The 26,091-nt window shown below is 42.4% G+C and overlaps 2 protein-coding genes across 5 annotated transcripts in view; one reads left to right on the top strand and one right to left on the bottom strand.

Annotated features, from left to right (window-relative positions):
* CFH (complement factor H) overlaps positions 1 to 13,568 on the top strand; it is a 29,881-nt gene extending 16,313 nt beyond the window's left edge. The window contains exons 10-24 of the mRNA XM_083867190.1: positions 269 to 445; positions 1,263 to 1,439; positions 1,594 to 1,767; positions 2,913 to 3,095; positions 3,774 to 3,956; positions 4,493 to 4,675; positions 5,711 to 5,890; positions 8,111 to 8,320; positions 8,907 to 9,083; positions 9,712 to 9,888; positions 10,841 to 11,017; positions 11,479 to 11,661; positions 12,351 to 12,551; positions 12,830 to 13,024; positions 13,174 to 13,568. Coding sequence (XP_083723316.1) covers positions 269 to 445; positions 1,263 to 1,439; positions 1,594 to 1,767; positions 2,913 to 3,095; positions 3,774 to 3,956; positions 4,493 to 4,675; positions 5,711 to 5,890; positions 8,111 to 8,320; positions 8,907 to 9,083; positions 9,712 to 9,888; positions 10,841 to 11,017; positions 11,479 to 11,661; positions 12,351 to 12,551; positions 12,830 to 13,024; positions 13,174 to 13,193 — 2,597 coding nt within the window. The 3' untranslated portion in view covers positions 13,194 to 13,568. The remainder of the gene's footprint in view (positions 1 to 268; positions 446 to 1,262; positions 1,440 to 1,593; positions 1,768 to 2,912; positions 3,096 to 3,773; positions 3,957 to 4,492; positions 4,676 to 5,710; positions 5,891 to 8,110; positions 8,321 to 8,906; positions 9,084 to 9,711; positions 9,889 to 10,840; positions 11,018 to 11,478; positions 11,662 to 12,350; positions 12,552 to 12,829; positions 13,025 to 13,173) is intronic.
* A 1,542-nt stretch (positions 13,569 to 15,110) lies between these two features.
* Positions 15,111 to 25,347, bottom strand: LOC310912882 (coagulation factor XIII B chain-like). Of its 4 annotated transcripts, none has more exons than XM_083867846.1 (11): positions 25,254 to 25,347; positions 23,949 to 24,149; positions 23,281 to 23,466; positions 22,465 to 22,641; positions 21,055 to 21,225; positions 20,633 to 20,725; positions 19,761 to 19,946; positions 16,893 to 17,096; positions 16,350 to 16,532; positions 15,421 to 15,662; positions 15,111 to 15,179 (listed from the first exon to the last, which is right to left on the bottom strand). In XM_083867846.1, exons 1-10 carry the CDS (start codon positions 25,333 to 25,335, stop codon positions 15,439 to 15,441), a joined length of 1,707 nt encoding a protein of 568 aa, XP_083723972.1. In that variant the 5' UTR covers positions 25,336 to 25,347; the 3' UTR covers positions 15,111 to 15,179; positions 15,421 to 15,438. The 4 variants fall into 4 exon arrangements, with proteins under 4 accessions (XP_083723972.1, XP_083723973.1, XP_083723974.1 ...); XM_083867847.1 differs by having other exon boundaries at positions 19,761 to 19,943; XM_083867848.1 differs by lacking the exon at positions 20,633 to 20,725.
* Between the last annotated feature and the right edge of the window lie 744 nt (positions 25,348 to 26,091).

The raw sequence follows: 26,091 nt of genomic DNA, 5'->3' as shown, positions 1-26,091 counted from the left end.
ACAGAATGATTTAGCAGTAAAGAATTTAACATACTACAAAAGTTTTCTCTCAGAATATAAGACTGAAACATCCAACCAAGACTTCCATCCATTTAAATGGAACGTTATGTATTAACATTGTATGAAATTAAAAAAGTATTCAGCTGACCATGTGTTAAACAATTTTCGAAATCCCACTGCTGCCTCTGTTGTCATCCTTCTGCTGTGATTTTTATGCTTGTAGTTTAGCAGTGCTTTACTTGCAAGGACTCTTGTCTCTCTCTTTCAGGAAAATGCCAGGGTACTGTTTTTGACAATGGCTTTTTGAACTCAGCAAAGAGAACATTTGATTTAGGAGATACGATCTCATATGAGTGTCTCTCTGGCTTTGTGACTCCAGAAGGACAAGAGAGAGGACACACACAGTGCCAGCAGAGTGGCTGGACTCCACCTCCAAAGTGCATCAGTGAGTGGCTGAAGGTTTCAGAGCTGCCTGTCACTGTCACCAGTGTATCCTGTGGACATGGTGTCCTGTGGTCTCAGAGATTTGTCACCTTGATTTGTCGAGATTTCTTACTGGGCAGAGGGAGACTGCGAGGGCAGATCCTCCAGAGATTAACCCTTCTCAGGCTCCAAGAAATAGAAAATGTAAAGGATCTTTTCAGCACTGAGTAACTGGTAATCACTGACCTCTTCAGTGGTTCTTAGCTGACACAAGGTACATTTGCCCAAATTTACTCCCGATTTATGAGGCAGCATCCCTGAACTGAGGCATTCTGCCAAGAACTTTATTGAAATGTGACTAAACTAGAGACAAATAGGATTCATTATTTCAAAGTTCCTTTCTCCCCTGAACACAGGTGTAGTACAGTAAGTGACTTAATCTTGTCTTGTTATATATTGGGCATAATAATGACCAACTTTAGCTGCTCTTTTATCTTCTCCTTTCAGTTTTTAGGTTGCCTTTATCTAGGATCTTGTAGTTTTTTTCTGACTCGCCACTTACCATGGGAACACCAGTATAAACCATTTGCTGTGACACCTAAATTAACAATAATGATAATAATATGTAGCAGAAGAAAATAATTGGATCTAGGGAAGAAATATTTATCCAAAATATTACTTCTAGGCAAGTTTTGGAAGATGAATGCAATAGATAATATGTGACTATGCTGCATATTCTACAATAATATTCTGACAATGCAGATTAGTGATGTTTGAAATATATCTACAGGAATGATGCTTGCAAAGGGCAGTGTTTCTGACTTTGTTTTATTCTACAGAATCGTGTAAACCACCAGGGGACATTTTGATTCACTACACAAACAAAACCGTGTTCATGCCTGAAGATACAATTGAGTATTCATGTTTGGAGGGGTATAAAACTACAAATAACATGCCAACTGATACCACCATGTGTGGCAAAAATGGAGAATGGAGTCCAGCACCCCAGTGTCATGGTGAATATTTTTGTGTTTGCTAATCAGTGTCACTCTGTGTTCACCCTGTGAACCTTTTTTCTTTAAGCCTTCCTTTGGTTTTATTCTAACCAGGAGCATTTCATGTACTTTCTGTAGGTTGTCCACTCTACATTAAAATACTTTTTCTCCATAGAAATCGAATGTGTGCTGCCGTCATTGAGGAATGGAGATTTCTCTCCTAAGGAGGGCAAATACCACAGTGGAGCTGTTGTGAAATTTACCTGTGCAAAAAACTACATAAGGGTGGGATCTGCCTCTGCTCAGTGCTACCACTTTGGATGGTTTCCATCACCACCAGTGTGCCAAGGTAATTCTTCTGCAGTACTGAAACTGAGCTGGTAAATGGCTTGCACAAAATATTAATCAGGTTATTTACTTTTGTGTTTGAAAAAGTTTTATTGTTCAAAATAATGTGCAGTATGGCAATGATGAATTTGACTAGTGTCCTCTCTTACTATATTCCAAAGGTTTTGCCACTGCCTAATATTGATAGGCATCAGATATTGCATCCTGTGCTCCTTTTTTCTGATCACACAAAATTGAATGGAAAAAACAGATTTGGAGATGACACAGAGCTGGACCCAAGCAAAAGAACCTCAGTGAAGGATTTTCCTGTAAAATTCTTAGTTTCATGTAGTAGGATGAGCACATTCATGCAGAAAGAAAAATATGTACCTCTGTACTTAGCATTCTTTTTAACTTAGAACACAAGTTCCTGGCATCTGAGAAGAGCTTCTTGTGCTGAACCCTGTCAAGAGGTGCATAAGCTTTCACAAAGCTTGAAAGAAGAAAGGCCCCTCCCTTTGTTCCCACTCAATCAGCTTCTATGGTGACTCTTACTCTGTCATACTTCTTTTTGGTCACCTTCTTTTGCATTTAAAAGCAAGTCTATTTCATATATTTGGCTCTTTAGCTCAGGAACATTTAAAGTTCCCTTAATAGGTGTTCCACTCACTGCATCAAAAGTGAATTCCTTTAATATACTGTTTGTGTGTGTGTATGTGTGTGTGTGTGTATATATATATATATATATATATATATATACTTTTTTTAATTATTATTCTGGGTGATTTTTAGAACATAGGTTATTCCTTGCAGAATTGTCAATTTCCTTTTAAGAATACTGAAGTTGCCATTCTTGTAACACTTTTTTTTTTTTTTTTTTTTCCCTTAAAACTGGGTTGGTTTTATCAACCACTTTTCTCAGAGCAGGCATTGACAGTGCATGGTAGTGGGAGACAAAAGTGACCTTGGGTCACCTGAATCTGTTTGTGATGTCCAGCCCAGCACAAATCCAGATATTCAAAGGCATAAGTCAATGACCTGTTTAACCCATTCCACTGATTTTTCTTCACTTTAAATGATACATTCAGTTTGGTTTATGTTGTACTTAACATATAACTGTGGAGAAAGTACTGAATTCAGAGCATAGATTTGGTCTCTTTATTTCAGTGAATGTCAGAGGCTGTGGACCTCCCCCTGAAATTACCAATGGAAGTATTGTTGATGGCTCTGTGGAACAGTATCAGCATGGGGACAGAAAGCAGTATGAATGTAATGGTGAATTGAAGTTGGTTGGATCAAAGGAAATAGAATGTATTGATGGAAAGTGGTCACCTCCTCCCTCCTGCACTGGTAATCTACACAGCTCTTACTTACTTCTCAGAAGTCTGTAATTCCCTGCAGGCTATTGCTTCATAGATATTTTCACAAGTAAAATGACGTATTTGCAGATGTAATGCTGTGTTCAAAGTAATAAAATAAAAAGATGAAATTGCATGACAAGCCAGTACCTTGTGCTGGCACTACTGCTGCAACAGTGCCGGCCCAAAGCAGGAACTGCAGTTGTCACAGAGAGGTGACAGCTCTGCAGTCCTCTATGAGACCTTACAATGGGTTTCAGTTCTTGTAATAATTCCAACTGAAGGGCACATTACAAATGTGCAGGTGTATGATCAATTATATGATCAATTATAATTTTGACTGATGAGAATCAATGACTTAAGTGACTTGAACGAATTGAAGATTTCCTTACTCTTTATGGTTTATGTACCAACCGTTTGGGAAAGTGCTGTCCACTGAAACTACTGTGGATGACACCAGTCTTGGAAAAAGAAAGGAAAAGAGAGGAGAGCAGTTTAGCAAACTGACAAAAAGAGTACATACTCCAGCTGGGTTGAAATTTAGTTGCTGCAAGTAGTGGGGGTAGGTTTGATTCACCAAATGCAAATAGAGTTGTTTTTATTTAAGTTTTTTCAGCAATTGATATGGAATTCCTGTATTATTGTGGAATACTTCTGCTCTTTTCAACAGAAGACAGAATGCCATGTGAATCACCTTCCTCTATCCCGAATGTGGTTCTGCATCAGGCAGAGCAGAGCCAGTATTCCCATGGGGATGAAGTCACTTGTGGATGTAAACCAGGCTCTGACAATACTGAGGAGATGAAAATAAAATGTCTGCATGGCGAATGGAAGCCTTTACCTGTTTGTGCTGGTAATCTGTTTCCATAAAATTTCAGATGTGAGGGTAACACAGTCGTATAGAAAATTTGAAGCACTTCAGCCATCAGATGTAACCAGAGGTGCTATAGTTCCATGCATCAAAACCAAGTGGGTTTAATTTACTCCTTTTAAATGGAAGCATGTTCTGGAAAGACTCTGCACCTACAGCTTTGAAAAGGGAAGGAAATAGACACTTGCCCAGTGGTTAAAGTCAATTCTTAAAAGGAATTAAGTTAGTAATAAATTGTGTCACAATTAGTTAATTAGGTAATTAATTGTGCCACAATGTGTTAGGCTTATCCCACCCTAACCACTTTTATGTGGATTAGGCCTTCTCACAGAGTCACAGAATGAGTGAGGTTGGAAGGGACCACAGTGGGTCATCTGGTCCAACCTCCCTGCTCAAGCACCCACCCAGGAAAGTTCTTCCTCAAATTCATGTGGAACTTCTGTACAACTGATGACATCTTCATCAGGGCATATTGTCAGATTTAAATCTGTTTTTAAGCTCTTTTTATTCTCTTTCAGATGCATTCCCTCAATGTGTAATTCCACAGGATGTTGTGCCGGTACACTCTGGCCAGTATCCCATGGCAAAGAGGACGACTGGGTTCCCTAAAGTTATAAATTACATATGTACATCAACTGATAGAAATGTTAAACAGGCAACTTGTGTGTCTGGGAGATGGACACCAGAGATTGCATGTCCAGGTGTGGTTTTATATTTGCACCATTTCTTTTGATGTAGCCACGATAAATGCTCATTGTTAAGGATTCTTAGCATTGCTGTATCACTAGGCTGAAATAGAAATGCTTACTTGATCATATGCTAAAGGGTAGTTGTGGCCATCATTTGAGCAGTAAATTAGTTTTAGAGATTCACCACTTTAGTAAGGCAGACTTCATGCTCTCTGCTCTGACAACTGGAATGGTTGTCACTGGCTCTTCTGAAGTGAGAAAAATGCAATGATTAATTTAAGCACAGTTCTTCAAATGGGCTTTACCCTGATGCAAAACAGAGAGCACACAGCTCAAGCTCCAGTCAAAGTTCCTTTATTTCCTCTAAAGCTTCATAATTTTCCTATTCTGTTTTTTTCCTCCATCTTTCCAATTGCTTCCTAGTAAAACGATGAGAATAAGCTGAGTTGGCCAGTGAAAAAGCCCAGACCCAGAGGAGGCTGCCCAGATGTAACACACACCACAGGTCAATGTCTTCAGGGCTGCCTTTATGCATGGCAGAGCAGAATGTTGTCTGTAGAAAATGTGGTTATGAAATGACCATTGCCTCACTCCTCGCTTTACTCGTACCAGATTTATGGGAAATGGTGCTCCCCTGGGGGTGGGAGAAGTATGGCAAGTACTGTCCCTACCTTAGTTTTCTGGAACCACTAGAAGCAAGAAATCAAGCTCTGGAAGACTCCTCAGATCTCTGTCCTGGATCTACCTCGTTCTCTCCCTTTTTCTGTGCAGCTGTATGAGAAAGGAAGGAGGGGCTACAAGAAACTCCATCTTAGCTTGGTGTAGACAACTGGAGCTGTCTTTTCTGTGACTCTGAAAGCATATGAGCACCTGAAGGCAGCTCTGCTGTCTCTGAAGCAGAACAAAATAATCCCAGTATTGATTGAAGGTTGAGATAGCTGTTGGAGTTATTCAGCACCAGTGTTGTCTTGGTTGTTTGTGTGGTAATCTCTGCTGAACTGCTTCACTTTTTCTTTGTTCTATTGTAACATGAATGTGTGTCCTTAGCTGAGGAGAGTGTGTGCCCACCTCCACCCCAGGTGCCTGGTACTCAGCAGACAACAGTAGGAAGGAACTACAGGGATGGGAGTAAAGCAGCTTTTTCATGTCCTGACGGTTTCCATCTTGACGGTACAAAGGAAATAACCTGTACAGAAGGGAAATGGCAATCACCACCTCACTGTGTGGGTCAGTACTGGCATGTTTCTTTTCCAACATTTTGTTATGAATATCTGTCTTACTAATTTGCAGTCATCATGAGCAGGAGGCTGCTGTTATTTACATAAGATTATCATGAATGGGGAACTGCGGGAAAGCAGTAGAACATACGCTGCTGAAAAGGGTGCAAACAATTGCAGTCTTTTCATTTACACAGACTTATCTGGGATGGTGTATGCAATTTTCAGGTAGTCCCTCAAGAGCTGTGTGCTTATTTTCTTGTTTAGTATATTGCATAAGGGAGTCTCAGTTTTGTCTGACCATAGTGTCAGACAATAGTGTCCTGTATTCTGTAAATAGTGTCCTGTATTCTGTAAATTAATTATTACCTAGTTACAGTTGTAATATTGATTGGATGTTGTCTGTTTGGACTCCAGCAAGGCCTTTGACACTGTCTCCCACAGCACATTCCTGGAAAAGCTGGCAGCCCATGGCTTGGACAGGAGCACTCTTTGCTGGGTTAGGAACTGGCTGGATGGCTGAGCCCAGAGATTGGTGGTGAACAGTGCTGCATCCAGCTGGGGGCAGTCACCAGTGGTGTCCCTCAGGGGTCTGTGTTGGGGCTAGTTTTAATATTTTTATTGAGGACATGGATGAGGATATTGAGTCTCTAATTAGTAAATTTTCAGACTGTGCTGGTGTCCTGAGCTGCTTTACTGGCTAGCTTGCTCAGTGGTCAGCATACAAGGAGTACAGTCCTGTACCTTTTATGTTTGGTGGGTCTGAACCTCTGGCTGAAATGTGGTAAATGGCGTGGAAGAAGGAGGACTCTCACGTGGGTTTCACTAGGCTTTATTCTACCTGGAGACCCACCTGAAGAGTGAGGTCTGGGCTTCAGGTTACCCATTAAGTACCAGAGGCATCTCCCAAGTAAGGAAGAATCCAGAACCAATACAAGTGGGAGGGGCGTGACCCAGAACAGGGACACTTAACAGAATAATGAAAGAAGGAGGGAGCCTGAGAACTTTGCCAAATCACTGAGCATCTCCACCAGAATTTGCCAGGCTTTTAGGCAGGGCTACAGGGTGATTGACAAGACCCACTACCAGGGTAAAACTACAGGGGATTTAGGGATGGGAGTGTAGGGACAAATCATTATAAATTGAATAACAGAGCTTTGGAACCCAAAATGCGCAGCGCAACTGCAGACGAATTTGGAAGGTAGGAGGGATCTGCAGAGAGACCTGGAGGGATTGGATGGATGGGCAGAATCCAGTAGGTTGAAGTTTACCAAGTCCAAATGCCAGGTCCTGCACTTTGGCCACAATAACCCCTTTCAGTGCTACAGGCTGGGGACTGAGTGGCTGGACAGTGGCCAGGCAGAAATGGGCCTGGGGGTTCTGGTCAATTACCAACTGAACATGAGCCAGTAGTGTGCCCTGGTGGCCAGAAGGCCGATGGAACCTGGCCTGGATCAGGAATGGTGTGGCCAGCAGGAGCAGGGAGGTCATTCTTCCCCTGTACTCGGCACTAGTGAGGCTGAGTGCTTGAGTGCTGTGTCCAGCTCTGGCCCCTCAGTTTAGGATGGACATTGAGTGCTGTGTCCAGCTCTGGCCCCTCAGTTTAGGATGGACATTGAGTGCTGTGTCCAGCTCTGGCCCCTCAGTTTAGGATGGACATTGAGTGCTGTGTCCAGCTCTGGCCCCTCAGTTTAGGATGGACATTGAGTGCTGTGTCCAGCTCTGGCCCCTCAGTTTAGGAAGGACATTTAGACCCTTGAGCACGTCCAGAGGAGGCCACGAGGCTGGTGAGGGGCTGGGAACACAAACCCTGTGAAGAACCACTGAGGGACCTGGGGTTGTTTAGCCTGGAGAAAAGGAGACTCAGAGGTGACCTTGTCACTCACTACAACTCCCTGAAAGATGACTGTAGCCAGGTAGGGGTTGGTCTCTTTCTCCAGGCAGCAACTGACAGAATGAGAGGACATGGTCTTAAGCTGTGCCAAGGGAAATATAGACTAGATATTAGGAAAAAGGTTTTTACAAAAAGGGTAATAAAAGTGTTGGAATGGTCTACCTGGGGAGGTGGTGGATTCACCATCTCTGGATGTGTTTAAGAAAAAACTAGATGTGGCACTTGGGGCTATGGTTGAGGTTAGGGTTGGGTTGGACTTGATGATCTTGGAGGTCTCTTCCAACCTAATGATTCTGTCCTGCATTATTGTTTATCTGTGTTGTCTGTGTTTTTCAGAAACACCATGTGTTTTTCCACCACCATCTGTAGAATGTGCTGATGCTCCCAGGCTGGAAAATCCAAACTTTAAAATTGAAAGAGAAGGGGAAATAATTTATCTGGCTGGTGCTAGATTTAAGTATGTTTCTCATTCTGGATACATGTTAGATGGACCAACAGAGAGAAATTGCTCTATGGGAAAATGGTCTCCAGCTCCGACATGCTTGGGTAATAGCAAAAATCACTTTTTTTGAAGTGCATATAGCAATGAAATGAAATTTAGCCTCTTTTTCCACTCCCTATTTTGCTGTGGAATCTTGTCTTCCATCATGGATGTCTTCAGAACAATCCTGATTGGATGCAAAACTGACTTTCTGAATGCAGCTTAGTTTTTAAATATTCCTTCATATTCTTGCAGTCTTTGTTCAGTTCATATCTCTGCCAGGCGAGTCCCAGGCATATCCTCCTGATCCAAGGACAGTCTACTGGTGACTAAAAGTTGCTGTGGTGCCTCAGGGATGGAAATCACAGCAGTGTAGCAAGGGACAAAAGCTTTGGATAAAACTTTCTGACAAGTTTAGAAGTAGATTTGAAGTATTTCAGTCGCTGAAGTCTCTATATTTGGGGGAATGACTTATTTAATCTTCTGCTTTTTATCCAATTATTAACTAACTATAATTATATAATCCACTGTCAGCAGATGACGATGCTGATGTTAGAAATAGCTCTCCAAAGCACCTGCTTGATGGAAAAAGTACACTTCTTCAATGTGTATCACAGCAGTACAAGCATCAGATTTCTGTTATCTTTTCAGAAATGCCATGTGGAAGTGCTCCAAAAGTTGCCAATGCTCAATTTGAAGGCAGAAAGAGGAATTCTTATGAGCCTGGTGAAACAATTCACTACCAGTGTAATTCAGGGTTCCAGATTGTTGGTTCCCCTGAAATTGTCTGCAGAAAGGGAAATTGGACAGCACCACCCTCGTGTGAAGGTATAGGTTCTACTTCTAAGTAATCCATGATCCTTCTGAGCATTTCATGTTGTGAATTAAGATAATTTTTACTTGGGCATGCAGGCCAATAGAGCCAACAGGTGAGTTTGAATGGGCTGCTACCACACCTATTTTTCTGGCTTCTGGAAAACAACAAGCAGGGCAGATCAGCAAAGCAATCATCTCCCTGTGGGCTGGAGCTGGTAGCTGAATCCTGGTGCTCTGTTGAAATCAAGCAGGCAGACAATATGGAGGAATGCATGCTGGCTGCATAGGGGCAGATAACTGCAGGGTGGTGGATCTTTTTTTCACATCACTAAGTATGTCAGTTGCTGTCAGGCACCTTCAAATAGAAAATAAATCATGCCACTCTCCAAACCAATGGCACACGATGCTGTGCAGCACAGCTGGCTGATCTCTGTGACTTCTCTCTTTTTAGTAACTTTAGGCAAACAATCCTGGGTGCTGAAGCATTGCAGAATAAACCATATAATACATCAGAATAAAACTTTCTCTTCTACCTGTAGAAAATGACGTGCATTACTCAAGTGCTTTTGCTCCCCAGGAGATTTGGAATGCCATATTGTGTGACTCTTCTGTCGCTCACTCCACACTTCTCTCTTTCCAGATGTCAGCTGTGGAGCTGCACCTGAAATCCCCAATGCACACATTGCAGGAACTCCTCAGGAGAGGTATCTGCCTGATGCCAGAGTGCACTATCAGTGTGAAAGCAATTTTCAGATGACAGGTGCAAATTATGTCTTCTGTTCAAATGGTCAATGGTCAAAAGCACCAGTTTGCAGAGGTAGGAATCTGTGCTTTCCCCTAACCTGTTAGCATAGAGGCAACCAGTTCTCTACCTGAATACTCTGAAAACTTTGCCCTTTTTATTTCTTTCCTTTGGCTACTCCAAATTAGAACGTGCTATTGCTTCCTTGCACAGCACTTGAATTAAACTTGATGCTTCTAGAAATACCGGGAATATTTCCATCCATAGCAAAAGTGTTCTTGAAGCAGCAGGGCCTGAAATGCGCTGCTCTGTTTTAATCCTGTATGCTGTTGGTATTTCCCCAGTGTCCACCACTTCAGTGACTCTGTGTGAACAGACACATAAAGGCTTCTCTCTTGTGTTCAAAGCTGAATGGAAGCAGCAGTAGGACAGAGAAGCAGCTCTTCTTCTGCAGTGCTGCACTCTAACCAATGCAGAGCCCAGAGGAGACCCAGATCTAAACCATGTGAGACCTGCAGGGGCCATGGAAGTGGCAGGAACATTCAGGAGCTGTGTGCTCCAGAGTCCCCTATCCCAGTCTGTGGCTGCAGGGTGAGCACAGCCCCATGGGGCTGGCTGTGCTTACCCAGCCCTGAGCAGCACAGCCTGTCAAGCTCTTCCAGCATGGCCAGCCCTCCAGAGCTCTGCACTTCAGCAGGGAATCAGTCTGGCTGCTACCCCTGTGGTTTCCAGGAAGGCCAGGGTCCTCCAGGGAGAGACAAGGCTGGTGTGGTTCTTGTGCATAAGTACACAAACACCGGCTTTTTCTAGAAACTCCTATTGACCCTGCCATCTCCTGAGAGTCCCAGGCAGTGTGTTCTGTTGCCATTGCCACACCTCACTGCTTTCCCCATGGTGAACTCCTGTGACCCACCTGAGGCAGGAAAGCTGTACCAAAGTCAGAACAAGGCTAATTCCTTCCACTTCTGGTTGTACAGGTGAACATCTTAACACCTGCCAAGGTGACCATAGCTGTGTCTCTTTTCAGATGTGAGATGTGAACCTCCTCCAGAAATTGCTGGTGGTAGAATTAATGGTACTAAAAAGTCCTGGTATAACCCTGGGGAGAGTGCAAAGTATCAGTGCTGGAAAAAATTTCAGATGACTGGGGATTCCACTGTAGTCTGCCAGAATGGGACCTGGACACAGCTGCCAACATGCAAAGGTAATTTCTCCCTCTCTCCATCCATCGTCCTGTCAGTGAGAGCATCCTAAAGCTGCCTCCTTGTCATCTGGCACCTCAGTGTCCTCACAGAGCACAGCTGCCATGGCTCTGGCACACTCAGGACAAGGCCATTTGCCCAGGCCTCTGTTCACATGGGCTGACTTCACCAAGCTGAGTGACCCAGGTGGCTTCACTCAACAGGGACAAGTGCCAGCCCTGAGGCAGGACAAGATGAAATCCTGCAGACACCTGCATGCCCTGAAGCTGTGCTCTGATGGGGTGAGCTGGCACTTGTGAGCCTGAACATTGGAGAAATGAGAAACTCTTGCTCCTGCCACCTGTTTGGATTTCTCTATGCTTTCCTGCACTTCTCTGAGTAGTGCCAACATAGTAGGGGTGGTATTTCTGACCAGGCCTTCTCTGCAGTTGAACTTCCTCTCTGACTGGGAAATTTCTCTCAGGCCGAGCTCGAACATGTGGCACACCTCCAGTTATTCAAAGTGGAGAGCTTCTTGTCTTTCCCCTGCAAGAATACCAACATGGTGAGACCCTGGAATACAAATGCCCAAATTTCTACACCTTGAAAGGATCTCCAACAATCACCTGTCTCAATGGGCAGTGGACAAACCCTCCAGTTTGCCTGGGTAGGTTGAAGCATGTGCTGGCTGGCCAAAGGCTGTGTGACTGCTCCTCTTGTCTTCTTCTCACACCCGGAGGGCAGCTCTGGCTGCTGGGGCCACAGGGCTGGCAGGGCACAATGGCACTGAGTCCTGCTTTTGTCCCACCTGAGTTTCTTCCTCAATTCAGCTCGTGTAGTTCCCTCTGCTGCCACAGGTCCACAAGGAGGGGAGTTGGCTGGACCCTCCCTGTGGGGGGATCTCCATCACTTGGGCTGAGCTCCTGAGTGCTCAGCCTGGGGCCACAGCTCCAGCCAGCAGGCTGTGAGCCAGGAGGATGGGTCTGCAGGAGGGGCAGTGCTGGGGAAAGCCAGGGCTGCCTCTGTGAGGAGAAGACACATTTAGAGAAGGACTGAGCACAAGGGAGGGAGAGATCCCAGGAAAGGTATGATGAGGTTCAGTGGTGACTAGTGTCTTTCTCACCTGTGCTTCATTCTTGCCCTGTATGACAGTCAGTGTGACAAAGGCATCTCCCAGGGCTTTTTTTTCCTGTTAGCTTGGATGTGAATGTGTTTTCTGTTGCAAGTAACAGAGGGACAGAGAACACACTTGGAAGACTTTTTTAATATGATGAGCTTCAGTAGCTCTAGGGGTAAAACAGTTACATGCCCTGTGTCTGTGTGAAGTGCTGACACTCTTCTCTTGCCTTTTTAAAGTGGCCTGTACAGCATCAGAAGAAGATATGGCCAGAAATAATATTGAACTGAAATGGGTTGCAAAAAGCAAGCTGTACTCCACATCGGGTGACTACATTGAATTCCGATGTAAACGGGGATATTTGGAAGACACCAGTGCCTCCAGCTTCAGAGTCCAGTGTGTGGAGGGGACATTGAATTACCCACGGTGCTCACTGGGAAGTAAGTCAGCCCCTCTTCAGCTTTGCTGCTCTGTTGTTGCACGTTTAGTGCTGAAGGGAAGCAGAGAGCCCCTGCTTTTCCTGGCTGTGGGCCAGGGTGTGGGAGCCTCCTGGAAGCTGCAGGAATGGAGGGGCAGTGCCCCCAAGAAGTCATTGCCCAGCACACCTGCACTGGGGAGATGCTGGGGAAAGGGCACTCGGGGCACTCTCGGGGTGCCAACAGAGCATCACTTGTCCAGTGTGGGATCTGCAGGCAAATAACAGAAGGGTTTTTTGCAGGGAGCTGTGTCCTGGATAGGGACACCATGGAAAGGAACCATATTCAGTTGCAGTCCTCCAGGCAGTCGAGCCATCACTATGGCTCAGGGGACCCCGTTGTCTTTGAGTGCAAGCCTGGGTACCAACCAGGTGTCCATTTGGAGCAATTCGGAGCAGAGTGCCTGGATGGAGTGATTAAATATCCTAAGTGTGAAGGTAAGTGCTCCCTGCCATAGACATGAGGCAGGGCATGTAGGAGGCAGTTCTGATGAAATTGCCTGTCCACTGCTCTGAGGAGCCACTGGGGTCTGTCAGGATTGGTATTCATGCCTTCTCCCTTTTTTTTTTTTTTCGTCTTTACACAGAATCATCTTGGTTTGGATAAATTGAAATGGCATGAGGGAGCCCAGCTGTGGAAATGAGAGTCCGCAACCAACCTGGTGATTTGAGATCAGCTTTTCCTGGTGTTTTGCTGTGCTTTGTTTGCAGCTTAGCCAATGTTCTGTCTTGGAATTTGTTCTTGTTTTCGTGGGATGGGATGGCTGTTTGCATATTATCCACATTAAATCTAGGTTTGTAAATGTATTTACATTTTATGCAGCCAAAGGGTTGGGCTTGCATTTTATCCATGCTGTACTGATCTCTCTGTTATTTTATTAACAACTGTGGCCTGAAAGCAGGCTGGCTTTGGTGGCATGCTGAGACAAGAAATAAAGCTGACAGCTAATTTGATTATCAGCACACAACGTGTCTTTGGCCTTGTCTATTCCTACCTTCTTCTTTGTCCACTTGCTTGGAAATGAGCCTGGGCTGAGTGTCCAGAGGGCCTGAGCAGAAAGAGCAAGTAAGTGAAGTCTCCTCTGAGCAACTCAAGGAAATCTCTAGGCAGAACCAGCTCTTCTGGGGGACTTGAGCCAGATCTTGCCTACATAGGCAAGATGTTGGCGTGCAAGTAGCTGGGATTTCTAGGTGAAGGTGGGAACTAGTTCCTGGTCCAGGTCCTGCATGGGCCAGTCTGTGCCAGTCCCAGCCCCACCTGCCCTTCACAAACAAGGAGAGTCAGTGGCAGCCTGGCTGTGGTAGCCGTGTGCTAATGCACTCCCTGATTCAGAAGGCAGAGAAAAAAGCAAGTACCAGAGTAGAAATCATGCACCTTAGCAGAGCAGACATCAACTTTTTTAGGAAAACAGGAGATGGGACGGCTTGGGAGTCGTAGGAGTCCCAAAAAGCTTCTAGGTCTTGAAGCACAGAATCCTGCAAGCACAAGAGTCTTCAGTTCTCATCTTCAGGAAGAAAAACACATCTCCCTGCACTGGCCTAGCTTGTCAGAGACTTCCCAGAGATCTCTGGAGCAGAAAAGAAACCATGTCCAGGGGACTGAGGCAAACTACAGGCTCCAAGGTGAGCTGTCCATGGCATTGATGTATGGATAATGGTAGAGAAGCTGAAGCTCAGAGTGGCACTTCCATGGGACAGAAAGGGTCACAGGAAGGTATTCTCTTGCTACACTAGGATGAAAACACTCAGTAAGACACTTTGATATGTCACTCAACCAGGCAGGTGATTTAGTGGCAGCAGCCCCACATGAAGCTCAAGTATTTAATGCCTTCCTTGCCTCAAAGTTCATCAACAGGATGCTGCCTTCATGTCTGCAGTTCAATCATCCTGTCCTGTGCTCACAGCCACACAGCCAGTGTTGTGTGTCCATCCAGAGGAAGTGATGGCAGTAAATGAGTTCTACTTCCAGCAGCTCTTCCAGCAAGGGCTTTTTAATCCCTTTCACTGCATTTCCCCCAGTTTGTGCTGGAATAAGAAGGGTATTGCTGTTATGTAGAGTGTGTAAAGTATTTCTCTCAACCTTTCTTTTCCACTTCTTGGTTGACTGGGTTTTAACTAAATAAACAGAATTTGTCTATTCCTGAAAGCTTTCATTTCTTCTCCTGTTTTGGTCATTCATGCAACTCTTGCAGAAGCCTTGGAAACCCGTACAGAGCATCCTACATGCTATGATTTCACAGACAGATGACTTTAGATAGAAAGACAGAAGGTACCCTCAGAGGCGCTTTTTTATTAAATCAGAACTAAAATGGAGGCAAGGCAAACATTGTCTGTATTCCCGGATTTCATCATATTATAGTCACACTTTTTCTCAAGCAGAACCTTAAGAGTTTCAATATTTAAGTGTCTTAGGAAATCATACAAAGGATGTGGATTTTAATATTTTAAAAATAGTTTGAATAATAATAATTAACTTCTCAGCAAATTTGTATACATTTAGCTTTTAAGTAGTTTTACAGATCCCTTAAAAACTCTTTTTTATACTTGCTGTTTTCTATTGCTCCTCCAGCTCCGTCCTTTCCAGGCTCCTTACCTGTGAAGGGAGACATGAGTGCTGTTAAGATGTACAGCTCCTTCCTCCGGCTTTTTCCATGTGGATGCCCCTCTTGCATCCCTGTGCTGCACTGCTCATCCTCATCCCACAAAGGCCTTTCCCTTCCCTGCCCCTGCAGCTCAGACTCAGCTCTCCTTTCCCAAAGCTGAGTGCAGTCACCTGGAGAACACCAGGCCACCCTAATTCACCTGTTCATAAGAGATCAAGAACACCTACCTACCTTTCCTACAGCCTTTCCTCAAGTCCATACTTGCTTTCCTCTTTCAACACACCTTGGGTATGCCAGCTCTCCTCTCTTACACTGCACTTGAAATAAAGTTGTGCCAGATTCTGCTCCAAAATGGTTCTGTTTACAGTAAAAGCCAACATAATCCCCGTGGTAAAAGTGAACTTGGTTGGCATAGAATGCTTGCAGCAGCACATTGTTTTTCTCCATTTCAGTTTCTGACAAAGTACATGGCTCTAAAAAAAGAGAGATTGATCAGTAGTATTAATAAATTGATTCTTTTTGCAACAGAGGATTTTGACCAGGCTACACTGAAACTGTAAATTATTTCCTGTTGTCTTACTGTACTGCAGGCAAACCATAGTTAAGGAAATAAAAAAAACACTCCAGATGAGCTTAACTTGCTTCTATTAAAACTTTCCCATGTCACTGAAATTGAGATGTCAAGGTTCTACCTGACAATACTCACTTTATCAATTGTGTCTGATTTTAGAGAGAATTGAGGTTGTTCACCTGGCACAAAGAAGGGTGCAGGGAGACCTCATTGCACCCTTCCAGAACCTTAGAGGGGCTGATAAGAAAGATGAAGACAGACTTTGCAGTAGGGCCAGGAGCACAGGGGCTTATGGGTATGGTTTTAAACTGAGAGAGGGTAGATGCAGCCTAGACATAAGGAAGACATTACCAGCAGGGAGAGTGGTAAAACACTGCAAGAGTTTTCCCAGTTTTCCCTTTTCCCAGAAAGGCAGTGGTTGCCCCATTGCTGGGAAGATCCCAGGCCAGGCTGGACAGGGCTCTGAGCAGCCCTGCTCCTTGCAGGGGCTTGGACTAGATGGCCCTTACAGGGCCCTACCAGGCTGCTCCTTGAGGCTATGAATTATACAGAGAAAGAACTGCTTCTTTATCTTATTCATCACACCTACCTATACAAACTGGTGGCAAAGTCCATTGTCCTTCAGAGCAGTAGATTCTCTCAGGGCCTTGCAGAAAATGATAGTCAGAGCAAATGTACTGAACTGAAGAGCCACTGTCATACTGGGGCAGTGCTGGGAGAGTAAGAGCTCCATTTGCAACAGAGGGTGGAGGGCCACATTTTTCTGTAGCAGCTGCAAGAACAAGAAGAACATTTAAGAATAACAAACAAACAAACTGTCAGCTTGATCATAAATTCAAGGAACATGAAGGTTTTCTTTTTACACCTCTCTTCCTACAGAGCTTTCATTTTCCTGGGCTTGGAGAAGAGTTTCCCCTGCCTTCTCCAGCCTTGCCCAGCAAAGGAAGCTGTAGCACTTTTCCAAGCTTGGCCATATTCAACAATATTGTTGCCTTGTGCATCTGTATTGTTGAGGCTTAAGCATTGATTATTTACAACAGACTCCAGGCCCACACTAAAAGCAAAGCAAATAATTTCCAAAGAGAACTAAGATTGATTAATAAAAAATGCAATAAAAAAAATATTGCATTACCTTGAATAACACATTTTGGATATTTCAGTCTGCCATGGTGACACTGTGTCCTCCCAGGAGATGGAATAGCAGTATGAAGAAAACCATATCCCTGTTTACATTCAAACTCTATGAGATCGCCATGTAGGAAAATTAATTCTTCCCGTCTCCATTTCAATGTTATCTTGTTGCTGTCCATATCAGTTACATTAAGAGTACATGGTTCTAGGAAATACAAGTGTATTTTAATGAAAAGCCACCTTAATGGATTTCTTAGCTCCCTTTTGTAGGAGTGAATAAAGAGAACCTCAAGTCAATAGTTCTAAAATGTGTCTGAATCAGGCAAGACAAAGTACTATCAATGCATAAAAAATGCAAAGATATGGTCTAAAGTGAAAACAAAAACCAAACCCATGCAAAAGGAATGGATGCTTTCTGACTGGTGTAGGCACACAGTTTGTGGTGATTGGGAATGGGGCTGTGGCCGAGCCTCAGCCCTAGTAGGCTACAACTGTGTAGGAAAGGTGAACAGTATTGAAGGCAACGAAACATGGAATGCTGAGGTGTACCTGAACAATCACAGAAAGGCAGATAGGGTGCACAAGTGGAATGCTTGTAAGATAAAGGTTATCAAAGGCTGTACTGAAGAGTAAAAAACTAGTGATGCTTGAAGCCTTCTTCGGTGTCAGCCCCACCTCCTCTGTCCTCTGGTGACCCTGGCATGACCCTGAGGTGATTTGGGCAGACAGCTGCGGACCTAAGAGCAGTAACATGGGGGAGCCCAGCCCAACTGAGCCAGGCAGAGAGCCTCTAGAACTGATAACTTGGAATTAGAAAAAGGAAAAGGAATAGAGTGCTAGATCTTGCAGAGGATGATCTCATTGAGAAAGCTGTTACAGGTCACTTGTGTCTTCTTCAAAGCGCTGAGACCTACATTGCAAATTAATAAATATGTGCTAAGACAGAGTGGGGTATGGCACAACGAGGTTACTTGGAAAAGGTTATGTCAAGGCATTCTATATAGTCAGCAATTTTCTTTGTAATACTGATCTATTTTATCTATTTATTTATTTACTTAATCTATTCCCCACTAATACATTCCAGAGACAAACATTGCAGATGTCTCTATGTGCAGGGAGGAATGGGAGGCAATTAAAGCTCTGCATGATGTGAAGGCTCTGGGTACCAACAGTGTAAAATGTATGGCAGAACCTGGGGCAGGGCAGGATCTGGCATTGCCCTCCATCACAGACAAGGAAAAGCACAAAAGGAAGGACAGGACTGCTGGCCATGATCTGAGTCAAATGGGGTTGCCTCCAAGAGCAGCAAGTGACAGGGCTTTTCTTCCTCTTGACTTGCTCCCTCCTACAGTATTACTAGGCTGAGTAAAGAAAGAATTCTCCTTTGACTAATAATAAATGGGATACTTGTGAGTTGAGGTATAGCAGGTTGCCCATATTTAACTGTTTGAAATTTTATACGATAATAAACTAATTTGATTTAAGCTTAGCTTTCTCCCATTGAGCATACAGAAATTAGGTTTTTTAGTCATCCACAGTTGCAAAACTGCTGTTTTGTGCACCTTGTATTGCCTTTTTGGTTGAGCATATGGTATTTCATATGCAGTTTACTCACTTAGTAGGCAGCCTCCTCAAAAGGAAAATCAGTAACACAAGTAGATTGTAACATTTACTGCAGTTAAACAAAATCAGAACAAAATTAGAACTTGGTGTATGATTACCTCTTGATAGGACAGTGTGGTACAGTGCATTTTACTATATTTGTCTTTCCCTGACTTTGACATATGCATATTTGTATACATAGCCTTAAAACTAATGCAGAGCTAGGGAACACTGAATGGTGAAAAAGTAACTTATAGTGTCTTGGGACTCAGTACAGTAAGTATATGGATGATGTCTTAGTTGCTGCATCAACTGTAGAACAGCTCACTGTGGCAATGCCTGTAATGCAAGAGGCTTTGAAAAGAAATCTCAGAAAACATGCAAAGAATGATGGGCTTATTTGGATGCTGACAAGACAAATAATGCTCACAGGAAATGAGATTTCATCATTTCACAGGATTTGTTAAATTTGAATTTTCAGATCCAAAAATGCTGACCTTTCAGTCTGGATGAGGTAAATTCTCTTCATTTAGAATTACGCAATTAAAACTGAACTGGTTGTGTATTTTCATTTTCATGGTAGATTACAAACTGAAAGGTGAGCCAATTTAACAAAAGATGTTAGCAAAATTGAATTATTTTATTAGAGGAAGGAAGGAAAGATAAACAAACAACTCTTGTTTGTATTCCTGTTTGCCCTGATAATTTTCTAGTGGGAGTTCAATACATTGTTTTAAGCAGCATACATAAAAGCAGCACAGAAAAATTTAAAAGTCCAGGCTAGAATGAAACAACAGATATAAAGACACATAATTTAAAAAAAAGAAAAGCCTTAAAATTTAAAAACAAAAATCCAAGAAGTTATTGCTAATTCTTTGTTAATTGTATCTAAAAGCCATTTTGGGAATGGCCACACCATTCCTTCTAATCATCTATTGAAAGACAGGAAGAAATTAACAAAATGGACAATATGGAGGAAAGAAATTGGAGAACTCTCCCAGGAAACAGGAATAACTGTATGCTAGAATAGCTCACTCAGGAAACAGAGGAATCTATTTAATTGGGTGGTTTTAAGAACAGGCCAGAAGATGCCCAGCAGGAGGAGCCTGCTAAAAATTTAATTTTGGTTCATCCTCATATTTCTGGAATCTTTATTAACTCCCATAAAAGAGAAAAGATGGTAATGAAAAGATTACTTAGAGGTTCCTTCCCATCTTCCCTTTTTATATTAGATATGACAAACCTTGTTTTTACTTCCAAGACTCACCTAAGCAGGTGGGTTGTTCTGTCCAGTTTCCGTGGTCACAGTAAACAGTACTGGGCCCATCCAAAAAGTGGTAATGCTGACAAGCATATTCTACCCAGGAACCATTTTTGTAATTTGCCAATAATGGGCCCAGGACACCACCATTTTTAATCACAGGTGGAGAGGCACAGTCATGCTGCATTTCTGCTATGGGATAGAGAGAGAGGCAGTTAGATCTTGATTAGATTACAACATTGTTAACACTGGTGACAGTATTAGACCAATACTAGACTTAAGCAAAAAAAATTGCTAACAAGTAGAATCTAAACCAATATAATTCCTTTTCCAAATTTTATTTTCAGAAACTCTACACTTGCCTTTCTGAATTGCAGACATGCATTTTATTTCCCTCTACACTTTACATCTGTGCCTACTTTTGACTCTTGCTGGTTTACACACAAGATCAGTTACAGATCAGGGTTTTCTTATGTGACATAGACAGTCTTGTTTGTTACTTGAAATGTTTCACCTATGTGTAGTTAAAAAAAAAAAAAAAAAAAAAAAAAAAAAAAAAAAAAAGGAACCCACATTGGAAGTATTAATCAAAGGAACAACAAAATACTCATGAATTTGCATGTTTATTAAAGGGTACAAAATGACTGAAAGTATGAATCTGTATGAAATAAAATTACAAATACAGAGCAGGCTTATTGGTGTAATTTAGAAATAAGCAACAATGGCCCTTTACTTATTGGCCACATTGACATCTGTAGCCCATACAAGCATTTTCAAGATTAAGGAACTGTCCTATAGCAAAGGAATAAAAGTAGTCATAAAATGCCTAGAATTGGATTGGAGAGTCCCTTTTAAATAGAAGAGCAATGTTCACATACTCGTAACTTCACTGTGATGTGTTTGGCTTGCCCTTATTTCTGCATCTGCCTCGAGTGGTGGTGGTGCCCCAGATTCCTGTTTATCCACAGTTCCTGTAACCATAGCAGAGACTCAGAACCAGTTTTCACAGAAACAGCTCATTTTAAAGTACTAAAGCAGACAGACATGATGCACTGTAAAATATAATAATCCTGGTTTTCCAGGGAGGATATCACAGCTGAATTCCCCTAGCTCATCCTTTTGGTTTTTTTATCTGGGAGCCACGATTGCCTGCAAAATATGCAGCACTTTGTCTCTCAAGCCTTTTAACACAGGAAGAATAACAGTTTTGCAAATACAGAAACTGAGACTCTCCAGAAAATTAAGGCATGGGTTGAAGAATCATTTCAGTTCCATTGTCAGCCTTCACAGAAGTACTCACCAATACAGTTAGAGGGTGATGTCCATCTTCCTCCTTCACACCGGATTTCCTCAGATCCTCTCCCGCCCAAGGTACACTGTACACTAACTTTGTCTCCATTGTGGTATGTTCTTCTGGCTGTGCTGATATGGCCAGGAGGGAGTGGTGGTAGAGGACATTTATTTTTTACATCTGAAAATAAAAAACTGCACATTGTTTTCTTTCTTACCAAAACCACATACACAATTAAGCTCACCATATGCAATGCAAGCCTATCACTCAAAAGGCTTTTTTGGCTAAGCCAAAGTAATTCCTTAATAAAATTATCTTAATTTTCTTAATACAATGGGAGACCTGAACAAACGAGTGATTTTGCATTCCACAAATATAAAATAAAAGTACTATGTCATTGTACTGCCATAAACAAATTTTTAATTTCTCCACAGAGACCTAATAAAATGTTCTTTATAGGACTGCAGGAAATAGAGATTTCCCATACCCTCCATTCATATAATATTTAAAGCAGATCATTTATTAATTCTAATGCTACAGAAGAAGCAATAATCATAGCCCATTTCCTATCTCTAAATTAAGTTTGTGATTACTGTATCCTCAAAAGTGGATTTAGGCCTTGTTTTCATCCTCCTGAGCATCTCCACGTTCTCTGCACTCACTCAAGAAAAGTTCCTGCTGTCTCATGAGAATAAACACAGGTCTGGAGTCTAAGCTGTATTAAAGCTTGTTTCGTGCTGCTTTCTGCTTTGTTCTTTACCTCAACTGGTTCACCTTTCATTCTTCTGGAACTTTCTTTACTGAGACACTCTATTATCCCCCAGTGATGGGGGAAGTGATAGCAATTGCTAAAGATGTGTTTCTGTCCTCAGGACAATTGATTCTGTTCAAATTAATTAATTCTGTTCAAAACAAAGTTTGGGGAGGCTGTACAACTCTAAAAAGTACCACATGCTAAGGAGGACCTTGTTACAGATTTTATTTTTGATGCTTTAATTTTTAACGCCTCTCAAGAGGCACATCCCCATCCCACAAGGCAGGATTAAACAGGCCTGCTTAAACCTTCATGTATTCTGAACAGAGTTTATTGAGATTCAGGGTCTAAAAACTTCCCTGCGACTGTTGGTTCCTGCTTCTCTGAGATACAACTTGGAGAAGCAACAGTTAGAGACAGTGTCAGTCTGATACTGACTAATTAGTCTGATCTAATTAGAGTTCACTGAAACGTAGTTCCAATTACTATTGCCTCCCTTCCTGCTACCTTGGCTCTCTGCCCTTTGACTAACACTTGATTTACATTTAGTCTACAAACTGGTGCAAACCCTGTATTTTTATTTTGTATTCATAAAGCATTTCTCAAAAGAAGCTGCGAGCTTTTCTCTGAGAATTCGACACAGTAAAACTATAAAAACAAGGTACCTTCACACACTGGAGGGTCTGGATACCACCCAAAATTATAGCATTGAACTGAGTCAAACCCGGTGACGGAATAATGTTTGTCACAGAAAAAGTGAACTACATCTCCTTCTTCATAGCTTTTCTTCACAGGATAGAAACCTCCGTGAGCTACCTCGCTCAAGGCGGAGCAAGCTATTCCTGGGGAGAGAACACAGCGCTGAAAACCGACCGGGGAAGGCTCCCTCCACCGGCCGGCCAAAGAAAGCTCTTTGCCCATTTTTATGCGCAGGAGGGGTGAGTTCCGAGGGGGGGGAGGACGTACTGGTGCAGCTGGGGGCGCGGTCCGGGCCGTGGGCGAGGCAGCGCGCGGCGGCGGCGCTCTCCGGGGAATAAAGCACAGGCCTGATGGCAGCGGCTCCTTCTGCAGCGGCTGTGCCAGAGTTTCCCTCAGATACACCTTAAAAGTGGCCATATCCCAGGGAAAGTAGTGGTAAATAACGAGTGACTACAAACGCGGTTTTGGGACGAGTTTTTCACTCGTCGTTTGGACCAGCGAGTTTGTGTGGCAGTGTATTGATTTGAATGTGATTTCACCTCTACCGATTCATTTTACACGTGTCATTTTACATGTATCGTTTTACATACCTTTACAAACGCACAAAGCCAGCGGCATGTGAAACCTGACAAGTTTTTCCCCAGAGGCAGAGCTGAGAACTTGCTTTAGGAGTGCTCAAGTGACAGCCTGTCACAGGCAGTTTGGCCCTACAGGTGCAGCAAGGACACTGGGATTGTATACATCTGCAATAGATTAGAAAGGAGAAAAATGCAGAGTACTACCGAGTTTTTTAGTACAGCTTGGCTGGAAGGACCATCCTTGTGGCTGACACTGCACTGTATCTTCAGTAGCACCACTTGGGGTGTGGTAGCCTGGATTACATTTGTATTGCAATTCCTCATGGATTTTGAAGTCCATCTCTGTACTGTAAAAAGAGCCATTTTCCAAGAGAGGCTTGGTGCATTTTCCTGAAGGAAAGAAGACAGCTTGGTCAGAAAGAATGGAATATTTTTGCTCTCCTGCAAGCAAAAAAAGGGGGTTGGAGCCAACTGATCTAATCTGATTTTCTCAAGCTATTGAAGAAATTCTGCTCCAGTCATCAAACAATGCATCAAACCACCAGTAACCACATGGAATACAGCCAAGGAATCTAGAGGTAGAGAAACTCAAGAAATCATACATCTGAGGGAAAACTAATAGGTTTCTCAGACTATGAAAACTGGAAAACTTTATATATTTATAAAAATATATAAATGGGTAAATACCCTTAAAATATGTATTATTGCAAAATTATTCCATATATAAACCAATGTAGTCTGGAAATAAATGATTGCACCCTGTAGATTTTATCCTTAGTGTTATGCAAACTTCTTTTTCTAGATATCCCAGGAAAACTAGCCCAGAAATGTTCCAGTTGGAAGCAATGAGGAGATGAATAAAGCTGACTCACTGTAGCACTGTGGCACTGGAGACCATCCTTTTTCTGTACAAGTTATTCTTCCCTCTTGAGTCCCGCTTTCAGTTGTGTAACCAACAATACAAGAATAGGACAGCTTTTTTCCTTTAGACATAGGGAAATAGTGACTTTTGAAACTGTAATAGTACAGGGCAATGTTTCCATTCTCTATCTGTGGCAAAACACAAGGCATATCTGCAAAAAAAGATCAATATATTTCCCACTAAAAATTCCGGCCCAGATATGAATGTTTTTGCATTATTTTATCTAATGTCAGCTTGACTGATTCAGGCTTTCAACCAAGAACAAAATTCTGAATACTTACAAGCATGAAGGGCCTTTTGAGACCTGCTGAAACAATGACATACTACAATTTTATCAGCTTTTGCCCATAGGGTTCACAAGAATACCAGCTGTAGAATAAAACCTCTAAAGGTGAACTGGGCAAAACTGATGCAGGACTCCTTTTTTTACTCCATTTTGCCTAGAAGCATGAGAACCCATTGCTGCACAAAGACACCAAAGCCTACTGTGTAATTCAGGGACAAGTGTCAGGATTAGCAGTGCCTCAGCTCCTCGATTCAGAAAATGTCACCAGAAAAGTGGGACAAGCTGCTAGGAGGCAATAGAGGAGTTAGACTTGCTTAAGAAAAGGAAATTAAGAATAGTCAAGAGAAAAGAAATAAGAAATAAGAAATGAAGATTAAAGAAAAAACAAGCCGAATGAAAAAAACCCCAAAACCAAAAAAATCCCCAGTAATAGGAGAAAACATTTTTAAAGAGTAGTGCTGAATATGACATTAGGTTACTTAAAGAAACCCCAAAATAACAAAACCAGAATAAGCAAAAAACCGAAAAACAAAAACCAAAAGTAGGAATCAGTGCTGAAAATAGGGACAGAAAATGCAGGACCATCCCAGATTAACTTCTGCAAGTCCCATTTAACCTCCACTATTTTGCTTTGTAACAAAGTGAAAATATTTCAAGGCCCAAGATGCTTCAATATATACAATGCTTCAATAGTACAAAATTCAATTTGTGTAAGTGCCTCAAAACAGCTCAAAGACATTTCTCACAAAATTTCTTCTGAACTGAAGTCTGAACATTTCAATATTACAGTTTGGAGGCTCAGACAGGAACCAGCGACAGCTGAATTGTGATCATCAGCCATGTCACAACAGGACTGTACTGAAATTTAAAAAGCAGTGTTTACTCAGTAAAGAGATGAAAGACATTGCACCTAAGTTACCAAGGCTGCATAGTCTAAATTCAATGTACAAGAGAATTCAGTGTATTTACCTTCTGCAAAGAGTTTGCCTGAACACACCGTAACCAGGAAGATAAAACAGCTTTTCAATCTCATCTTCATTATTGTCTCCATCTACAGTTTCCGCCACCTGTGAGAGCTCCCTAAGTATTACTTTTGTAAATAATTAACTGAATTTTCAGATGTATTCAACAAATGCCTTAATATCGATGGTATTTTGTAACAAGTTAATTCACTGAAAACACTATTTTCATTTACATTAGTTCTTCAAATACCTTACCACTAGACAGGCAGGATTCCATTTGACACACTTTGCCATCTGTAATTTATCATTTTACAGCGAAATCAAGCAATGAGCTTATGGAACAATTTCAACTTGCTGATCACTGTTCCCCTCACAACCTCCAGAGGCCCAAGTTTAAAGGGCATTCTGTTATCAGATTATTTACCTTGGCTGAAATCAGAGGAAATAGACAATTCCCCCATCCTCCAGATGAGCCCCTGTGTAAATCAGGCAGTTGAATGCTATTGATAACTGTGATTTTGGAGTTTCTTATGTGAACAGCATAGCCACAATTATTACCTGTCTGAGTTCTGTTGAATACAGCAAGCCTTTTCCGAGTCTTTTTTTAAATAAAACCATAAATAAAAAAGAACCGCATTTACACTCACCTCCCTGAATAATAGCTATCAGTTGATTTAGCATCCTTATAGACATAATGCTTAAATTTAATAAAGTGAAGTTGTTTAAGAAAGGTTTTTCTTCTGAACAAAGGAAAGTTGCTTAACAAAGGCTTTTCATGTCAAGATTTATAGTGTCTGAAATACACTGCCATTCAATATCCTGGGAGGACACAGTGTCACCATGGC

This window comes from Zosterops lateralis, assembly GCF_965231275.1.
Source record: "Zosterops lateralis genome assembly, chromosome: 9".
NCBI lineage: Eukaryota > Metazoa > Chordata > Aves > Passeriformes > Zosteropidae > Zosterops > Zosterops lateralis.
The sequence above is the reverse complement of the archived record's forward strand: the minus strand, read 5'-3'. Positions and strand labels throughout refer to the sequence as shown.